Raw genomic sequence first — 9,993 nt, 5'->3', positions numbered from 1 at the left:
CATGTTTGAGTAATAAATGGTTTTATTTGGCTTTGAGAGAAAGATTACCGCATGAGCTAGCAGCGTGTACAGTCACAGTTATGTACTATGCAGATCAACTGGGAAAGTGTCCGTACTCCTCCGCTACCCAGAATTTGGTACGACGAGGGTGAGTATGTCTTGTATTTTATAGTTTCAGTTATGGTTAAGGCAAGTTTCAATGGAACACACAACAAGCAAACTAAGATTTCCAACCACCGGTACAGTTGTCAAGCTCCGAGAGTCAGGCCATGCATTTGTGCCTATTGTTTCATTCATTTGTCAAAGAGAAGAAAGGGCACAGGTGTGGGACATGATGCACGGTGGCGTAACTAACACTTCAGGGAAAAGTAAAACCAAAAAAAAAAAAAAGTATAACAATAAGAGGTTGGGGCGAAAGTAGCCCTTGTACGTACCAAAGAACCGTAAACAACCTGTCACTTGCAGTCTGAGAGGAGGGCTGTCAGTGTCAGTGTCAGCTGCCTGCCACTCAGCCGTGCTCACAATGCTACATTCAACAGAAATACAGCCATGTTTGTTTGACAAAGATGCGATGACACGGTTGGTTCTCACCAAAAAAAGGAAAAAACAGAAAGAAGGCAGATAAAGGAATCAAAAGTGGACAGATCCTACTTGACAAGCAACGATAAATGATATGCAGTTTCAGTCCAGCTAGATAGATCGTTCAGTACTACCGTACTACTGTATTACCAATTTCTTCATTCAAGCAAATAAAAACACTGTCTCAACACACTAGTATGTACAATTATGCAGCAATTATTGCTGCGTTTTGACATTGCAAAGCAAAAAACAGAAAGGCGGAGAAGGGCTACAGAGGGCTGATGGTGAATGCTGTCATTTGTTTTCGTTTTTCTTGGGAGAACGTGATGAGGACAGGACGCTGATGACAAGGATGAAGATCGTTCCGCCACTATGGGACACACAGCATTGCACTGAAACGGAAGCAATTCATTCTGCTTTACAGCCCAGTATGACAAGCTGATATTAAGCGTTGAGCTGGTCATGCTATGAGTTGATAAATAAATAAAATAAGTAAAATACGCTGCCAACTTTTATTTGTAAAAATAAAATAGCACCGTAAAAGTTGGACTGGCTGTTTGTGTCACGCTCTGTGCATTTGTTTTCCAATCTGTGTACCAGTATGTGCAGTATTGTTACTTCAAGGGTTTGATCGCTCTTGTCGGTCGTGATTGGCACATCAGCTGCTTTTATCGAGGAATGTGCCAAACCTCTTCACACCATCGTGCGATCTTTACGTGGTGGAAATCAATGCAGATTCAATTTCTACCATCTAAACTCTTTCACCAGGAAAAGAGAACGGTGTGCGTGCGTGCGTGCGTGCGTGCGTGTAATTGGCTGTGTCACTATATCACATAAGCCTGAACAATGAGAGATGATGATGATGATGATGAAGCTACACAAGCAGTTTAGTTCTTGCTGGTCTTCTTAGTGGGGCTCTCCTTCTTCTCCTTCTCATCCTTCCCTTTTGGCTTCTCCTCTTCCTCCTCTTCCTCTTCCTCACCTTCACCTCCCTCCTGGTCATCGCCCTCATCTTCATCCTCTCCCTCCTCCTCATTTTCCTCATCCTCCTTGTCCTCTTCTTCTCCTTCCTCTTCCTCTTCCTCTGGCTTGGACTTCCTGTAGGCTCCCAGGGAGTACGTGCGCGATGACATATAGGAGAAGCCGGGGTAACCGGACTGCACCATGGCACCACCGACGGAGCTGAGGCGGCACTCCTCGCCTTCCAGCAGTTTCCTGCACACGCAAGGACCAGCGCAATAGATTACATCACCACGTCTGTTACGACTATTCTGACAACACGGAGACGAAAGAAAAAAAAATGTTAGGCAACAACATAGTTGATGCTTTGAAATTATAATATTGCGAGATTCCACATGTTATGAGGGGCAGTCAAAAAGTAATTAGCCCATTTTAATCTAGCTTTATTGATTACAATTGAAAGCCAATATACACATAAGAATAAAGTCCCAAAAAGTGGGGATTTCATCGCTACTTTTCAAAATAATCTCCCTTTTTTTTCTCAACACCGACTGTCCGTCGATGAACAAAGGCACGTATACCAGCCTCATCAAATTTAGTAGGTTGCGCTTTAACCATTTTTTTTGTACAACTTGCTTAACTTGTTCTGCCCTCCCTCACCTTGGTAGCTCAACCTCTCCCTCCTGTTTTCTCTCTATCTCTAGCTACCCTCTGCCCCTCTACTCTGTCTCTCCATCTCAACCCAACTGGCTGAGGCAGACAGTCGCCCTACAAAGCCCGAGTTCTGTTAAGAGTTTTTTTTCCCTTTGAGGGAGGCTTACGTTGCAAAGTGTTCACATGGGGTTCAGTTGGTTTTCTTTCATGTATGAGTGTGGTTCTTAACCTGCTCAATGTGTAAAGTTCATTGAGATAACTTCTGTTGCGAATTTGCACTGTATAAACAAAATGGACTTGCATCGATTCACATTGTGCATGTGCACGTACTCTACTGTAGAGTCGTTGACATCAGGCCTCATTTCTCTGCATTGCTAAAAACTGAATTGATCATTGTACTACAAATGACTGCTACTGACTGTATTGTTTGGAATGTTGCAAACCTGTAAGCGGCTATTTCAATGTCAAGCGCCATTTTGACATTGAGCAGATCCTGGTATTCCCGCAGGTGACGGGACATTTCTCCTTTGGTGCTGCGCAGTGCAGCCTCCAGCTGCTGAATGGTATCCTATGAACACATGCATGATCATACGGTCATGTGAAACATCCAAGGATGGTGCTCGTCCAGATACGGCTGAGACTTGCATTCAACAGTGTTGTACGTTGTTAGTATTTTGGTAGACTTTAATTGCTAGAAAACGTCGACATACCCCCTCTCTTATCACATACCTGCATGTCTCCAATTTCATTGTTATGGCGATCCTCCATCTCAGCGATCTGCCGCTCTAGGGCCTCATTGTGACCCCTGAGGGCCTCAATCTCCAGGGTGCGGGCTTGCACCTGCCTGCGGTACTCGGTCAGCTCCTCCTTCGAGTGCTTGATGGCATCCTGGTTGCGAGCAGCGGCCTCGGTCACCGTCGCGAACTTGGAACGGTACCATTCCTCTGCCTGGGCCTGGTTCCTGCATGACAGGTTTTCATACTGGGCCCTGATGTCCTTCAGGGCTGCAGCCAGGTCCGGCTTGCTCATGTCCATCTCCACTGACACCTGGACGTAAGAAGTTTTAAGGGTTCCACTGTTGAGAGAGTTTGGTGGAGGGTGGAAGTCGAGTCATTGATTGTACTTATGTTGCATTGGTCCGTCAAGATGGGCTTAACTGGCGAGCGAGTGTGCATTTAATGAGCTGGGTCGCGTTCGGTAAGGTTGAGCGTTGCGGGACTGAACTGAACCGAACGATCGACTGCTGACTCAAGCTTCTGCTTACTTACTTGGAGAAATGTACCTGCCAACCATCTCTCATTGTATTGATTGCACTAAATTTACTCACCAAAGTTTTTAATATTCCTTGTTTTATACTTGGTTACATAATGCAGGAGTGTGTGCGTGCGTGTGTGTGTGTGGGGGGGGGGTGCTGAGTAGAAGTTAAATGTTTTTATTGTTTTTCTAAAACTTTCCATTTTTATTATCGTGCTGCTGTTAAAATAGCTTTTATTCAAAAAGGGTTGAATACAAATCCGGGGTCTGTTCAGAGTACTGCCCCTTGGGGAGACCACGCCCTTTGATTATGCGCTGTTTCTGCGCATTTTCAACCTTCCCTCCCTTTTCTGACTCCCCTCCCCACCACACTAATGATACCGTCAATTGTTCCCCTAGAAATGAGTTCAAATGTCTTTCAGTATTGCGCAACAATAATCAATTCACTTCTCCCTATGACGCAGTACAGTGCAAACTTCAACCACAATAATTAACATTTTTAAATGAATATCTCTCTGACAGTGTTGGTACAGTTCTTGTACTGGAAAGTACCGGTACTTTTTGCGTATCTTTATATATTCAAAAGCTGAATGATGAAATGAAAGAAAAGAAGAAGGGGGGGGGAACATGATTTGGGCATTTGAAAGTTGCCAGCGGTCGTAAGAGCTTGCTGCAAGAGGGTGGGACCACGCGTGGAAGTGAACTGCAGTGCCCTAAATTGGCCTGGCTTAGGGTTAGCTTCAATTATAAGACCAAATGCAGTCAAATTGCGCAAAAGCAATGAGAAAGAGGTGGATGATTGAATTGCGCAATATTAGAATGGAGCTCCTAAAGTGTGCTAATCAACAGAAGTACCTGCGTGGCCTGCAGGGACGACTGCATCTCCTGCAGCTCCTCCTCGTGAATTTTCCTGAGGAAGGCGATCTCATCCAGCAGCGACTCCACTTTCTTCTCGAGCTCCAGGCGCGCCAAGGTGGCGTCGTCCACGTCCTTGCGGTAGCCCTTCAGGGTGTTCTCCGCCTCCTCTCGCAGCCTGGTCTCCTCGTCGAGCTTCTCCCGCAGGCGCTCCAGAGCCTCGCTCATCTGCACGCAGTCCAGGTGCATCTGGCTCTTCTCGTGGGTCAGCTCCTCGACGCGCGCGCGGAGCTCGCGAATCTCCTGCTCGTAGAGCTCGTGGAGGCGCGACGGCTCGCTGTTGCGCTGCCGCAGCAAAGACACCTCGGCCTCCAGAACTTTGTTCTGCTGCTCCAGATTGTGCACTTTCTCGATGAAGGACACGAAGCGGTCGTTGAGCCCCTGCAGTTGTTCCTTCTCGTTGGTTCGGATGATCTTGAACTCGTTGGTGACCGCCGTCGACTGGCTCAGGTCCATCAGGGAGTCTTGCACGGAGGAGAAGACGCGCCCGGGTGCGGCGCTCCTGCGGTGGTAGGTGCTGGAGGAGATGACCGAGGGGGACCCGTAGGTGCGGCTGCGGTACCCCGAGGAGTGCACGCGGGACGGGCTGCTGCTGCTGCCCGCACCCGCGCGGCCGGCCCGCGGGGCATCGCCGAAAATCTTCCGATAGGAGCTGCTGCTGCTGCAGTTGTACATCTCACTGGAGTAACTCATGTTTCCTGCTGAGCCGTGAAAGTGGCGAGTGGGAGACACAGCGTGAGAGCGAGCGAGGTGTGCGCGCACTGATGAGTTCCGAGCAGGTACTTTTATAGGGAGGGCGCATGCGCATCATCTGGCGCAGGGACAATGGGAGGTGGGATGGATGGATGGGAGGGAGGGAGTGGAAGGGACCCGCTACCCTATGCACAATACCTCCACCCTCTTGGGAGAGAAAATTGCACTCATTCGGCGCCTCTTTGACGCCGACGTGCAACTCGACAAAAAAAATACAAAATAAAAAAAAACACCGCTTGGGACACATGTATAAACTTGAAATTCACTTTCAACTTTGTGACATCGCGTGACAAGCAAGTGATGAATTCAATAATAATAATAATAAAGAAATAATAGACTGTCTTATTTCAACCAGGACACTTGACATCCCTGCACCGTCAGTGCCTGGACCAGATGCAGGAAGGGGTCGATGTGGGCCCACAGCTGTGTATCAGGGTGTGCTTTCGGTACCGCAGTCTGCCCCCGCCCCCCTTCCACATTGAAACTAACACTTGTGTGAAATGCTCTAATACATCCCTTGATGTGCATGGAAACGTGCATTCGTTTCAGTCGAAGAGAGGATGTAATGTACGGCCAAACACTAGATTATGAATGAACATCGAATAACATTTCTCTCATGTAATACCATCATAACCTTCATCCTCAGAAGTATAAGCACGCAGTATTACTAGTACCACATAAACGCAGCGTGTAGCGTCACCAATTCATTCTTTACTGTTAATAATATTCAGTCATTGTGTGACAAAAAAAAAAGTGATACCTCTGGCCTTGGTCCTCATCCAAGCTGGTCTAGAGAGAGACCACACCCCTACACACACACACACACACACACATACACTGCAGCTTTCCACCTCAATACAATAAAGATGAGCCAAAGCAAAGTCATTGTAAATAACTTCTGGAATTGATTTCCTCAGTCATGCATACCTCGTACTGTATGTAGTCTTTAATGGGAGTGTGAATATAATGTGGAAAACATGAAAAAGCAGCGCACTAAAGCAAAGTTCTTTCTATCACTGCAACAGTGCAGTGTTGCACCTTAGCTTTGCAGTGTTGTGACACAAGCGCCAGCAGAAGAGGTGGGTGGGGTGGCAGTGAGTCAGCAGGATGGCAAAAGTAACTGTTGGCATGCATGCACAATCCCTCCACACTCTGGCGACACTTACTAATGGACACGGTCGGGAGACACATTGATTGAATTCATTCAGTTAAGGCTGACCCAGAAAATAAAAACAAACAAAGTCATGTGAAACAAATAGATAAATATACACACATAACATCAAAATACATCAAATAAAAAGCGAGAAACCATAAGTGAATACAAAACCACTTTATACAAATGGGCACAGTGCAATATATACTATCGACTGCTAAGAACGACACAATGGTGTTTAAACGTGTTTAAAGTTGACATGATTTCCACAGATTCCTCATATGTCTCTTTACACGCAGACTCGAGTGTTAGAGGTGTTATACAGCCACACACCAGAAGGTGGTGCTGTCCTTCCGGCAAAGAAACTCAATGGGGTTGTCAAAATGGTGGCAAGCAGGCAACAGCAACGCCTCTACTGCCTAGAAATAATAAACATAAAACACAGTGAACCTCAAGAGACTTAACTCACATTGCCTACGAATGAATGTAGTTGGATGCTGGGTGGTGGTGGTCAGGGGGGCTGTAGGCGCAGAAAGGCAGCCACGCTTCTGTCAGACTGACTCAGGGCAGCTGTGGCTACGCAAGTAGCTTAGCACCACCAGGTGAGACTGTGGAGTGAATGAATAATGTGTGCAATTGTAAAGTGTCTTTGACGGCCTTGCAAAATGCTATATAAGAGGTATGCATTATTATTGTTATTATTATAAATGGGGATGCAGCTGTGTTCAGAATTAAGCAATCCAATTCAAATTTAAGTTAATTGGAAGTCAGCACACACCTGCCACTATTTAAAGTGCCTCTGATTAACCCCAAATAAACCTCAGCTTGTTCTAGTAGGCACATGACACATCTTATCATATCATATGCAGAATTCTCCCGAAGGATGCAAATAATTGCCCGTTAGATATCAAAACATTTTGGGTGGAATTAAAGACACAGATGGTAATTTTTATTAGTTTAAATATTGATGAATGACGAAAGAAATGGCTGCAGCAAAACAGGCACTTTTTTCATCCAGGTGCTTGAGCATCACTTGGGGTCTATGTCTGCACCTGCCTGTTAAATATTGTAGTTGTGGTTTACAGTGGGGGGCTTTGGATGTTTCCCCCGTGCTTTCGTGGGTTTTCTCCGGGTACTCTTCCCACATTCCAAAACATGAATGCTCATTTAAATGAAAACTGTAAATTGTTCAGTGGTGTGAATGTGTAAGTGAATGGTTATTTTCTCTATCTATCTATCTATCTATCTATGTATCACTTTTATGTGTATTTCCTAACTCCCAGCTGGATAAGCCCGAATGCTTAATGGCTTTAAACATAGCAGGTGCTGTGTATTTGTGTAATGAGTGTGGGTGTGGCCTAAGGAGATCAACACCCAATATAAAGGCGTGCGTTGCAGCGGCTTTCCTTTTTGGCAAAATAAGAAATTGAATTGACTGTGAAAAGTAAAAAAAAAATATCAAGTCTCTCAGAGGAACGCAGCACTTTGCAAATCTCTAAGATATTGGGGGCATGATCACAAAACCATCAAATGTTTAGTTGTGAATAGTCAACAGGGTTGCAATAAATGTGTTGAGTTAACTGCCAAGGCTTTGAGAAGAATCAAGTGTGAAACCACCAGGGACCTGTTATTCAAGTTCAGGTTCTGTCATATTTCAGAATTGCAACCTACCTTGAATACCTCAAAGTACAAGATGTTGAGTGTTCAGAGACATGGCCAAGGTTAGAAAAGCAATGAACAGGATACATGAGCTGAAGCGTCTAGACTGGGCCAAGAAATATCTGAAGACAAGATTTCTCAAAGGTTTTATGGACTGGGGAAATGAGAGTGACTCTTGACGGACCAGATGGAAGGGGCCGTGGCTGGAACATTAATGGGCACGGAGTTCCACTTAGACGCCAGCAAACTGGAGGTGGAATACTGGTATGGGCTGGTATTACTGAAGGTGAGCTGGTTGGACCTTTCCGGGTTGAAGGTGGGCTCAAAATGAACTCCCAAACATTCTGTCACTTTCTTCAGGCAGTGGTACAGGAAGACGTCTGCATCTTTCAAAATGTCAATGATATTTGAGCAGGACAGTTCTCCATCACTTGCAAGTACTCCTCTGGGTGGCTGGCTACTAAAAGCTTGAAAGATGAAAAACTGATGACATGGCCCCCTTCTTCGCCTGACCTGAACCCATTTAAGAACTTGTGGGCAGTTCTTAAATGGGAGCTATATAGTGAAGGAAAACAGTACACCTCTCAGAACAATGTCTGGGACACTCTTCACTGTTGTTGGAAAAAAAAAAGGGTGGCTATATTGGTCAGTTTAAGAGATGGATAGATTTAAGAGATGGATAGATTTCTGTCCATTTCTATTGGAAAGGTTTGAGTTGTGGTGGCATGGTGGATGACTGGTTAGCACATCTGCTCCACGGTTCAAATCCGGCCTCGCTGCTGGGGAGTTTGCATGTCCTCCCCATGCCTGTGTGTATTTTGGTTTCCTCCCACATCCCCAAAACATGCATGGTATGTTAACTGAAGACTCTAAATTGCCCGTGTGCAAATGGTTGTTTGTCTATGTGTGCCCTGTGATTGGCTGGCGACCACCCCACCTCTTGCCCAGAGTTAACTGGGAGAGGCCTCAGCACGCCTGCGACCCTAGTCGGGAGAAGTGGTCCGGAAGACGTTTTGAGTTTATAATTCGCACTTAAGCAAATGAAAATTTGAAAAATAAGATATGGGGGGGGGAAATGTTTTTTTATTTAGCTGCGTAATAATTCTGCACACCAATAGTTGCCTAATAATTGTCCACCTATTGATATTCTCAGAAGAAAGCCTAAACCTCACTTTTACTTTCTTAAGCATTCTTGTTTGAAGTTTCATAACATTTTGAATCAACCTAAAAAAGCACTGTGGTTGGTGAGTAATAAAAAGAATCCTCCAAAATGAGACTTGCCTAATAATTCTGCACACGGTTTAAGTGCCATTGCTGTCCAAGCACAGCACATGTGATTTCAGCACATCAGTGGAGCCATTAGTCTCTAGCAGAGCGGCTACTTTGAAACTGCCTTCTCTTTGCTGGTTTGCTATGCCAGGTGTTACAGCAAACAGCTTTCTTTGTTAATGTGTCACATGCAGTCCACCATCTCCTTTGTCTTTGTTCAGCCTCGGATGCACTGATCTCTTGTATTGTGCACTTCTCACTCCATTCCCCTGGGATCTCCTTTGCACACATGCAGATGATCTCCATATGTTTGCAAAGACAAAAATGCAGGCAAAGTGCATACAGTGTACACACACACACACATATATATATATATATATAAATATACGTATACCCACAAAAGACAGGGAGAACATGTAAATTCCACACAGGAAGGCCAAAGCCGGGATTCGAATGACAAAATTACCAAATCATAATTCGCACTTAAATTGCAATGTAGGCCAAGGAGTTACTGCGCTCTGTCATTTTTCTATGTTCTGCCATCTTCCCAAGCATTTCCACAGCTCCAGAAGGGAAAAAGCATCATTTCAACATACCCCCCCCCCCCCCCCCTTCCTTTTCCCTGGCTTCGTGTGTAGCAGTCAGATGGCTGTGATCATACGAACCTCAGATTTGGCAAGTAGATTATTCTGAAAACACTGGTGAGAAACAGTCTGCCATGTCTTTCATGTGTGTGTGTGGTGGGGGGGGGGGGGGGGGGGGGAGAGAAACCTGCTCATCCCAATGCTTTTAAATGA

General features: G+C 45.4%; 1 protein-coding gene across 1 annotated transcript; it reads right to left on the bottom strand.

Annotated features, from left to right (window-relative positions):
• Positions 1–5,141, bottom strand: neff1 (neuronal intermediate filament family member 1). Its single transcript, XM_061766622.1, has 4 exons — positions 4,303–5,141; positions 2,923–3,240; positions 2,637–2,761; positions 1–1,794 (listed from the first exon to the last, which is right to left on the bottom strand). Exons 1-4 carry the CDS (start codon positions 5,053–5,055, stop codon positions 1,467–1,469), a joined length of 1,524 nt encoding a protein of 507 aa, XP_061622606.1. The 5' UTR covers positions 5,056–5,141; the 3' UTR covers positions 1–1,466.
• Between the last annotated feature and the right edge of the window lie 4,852 nt (positions 5,142–9,993).

This window comes from Phyllopteryx taeniolatus, chromosome 3 (genome assembly GCF_024500385.1).
Source record: "Phyllopteryx taeniolatus isolate TA_2022b chromosome 3, UOR_Ptae_1.2, whole genome shotgun sequence".
Taxonomy (NCBI): Eukaryota; Metazoa; Chordata; class Actinopteri; order Syngnathiformes; family Syngnathidae; genus Phyllopteryx; species Phyllopteryx taeniolatus.
This window is presented reverse-complemented; position numbering and strand designations above follow the sequence as displayed.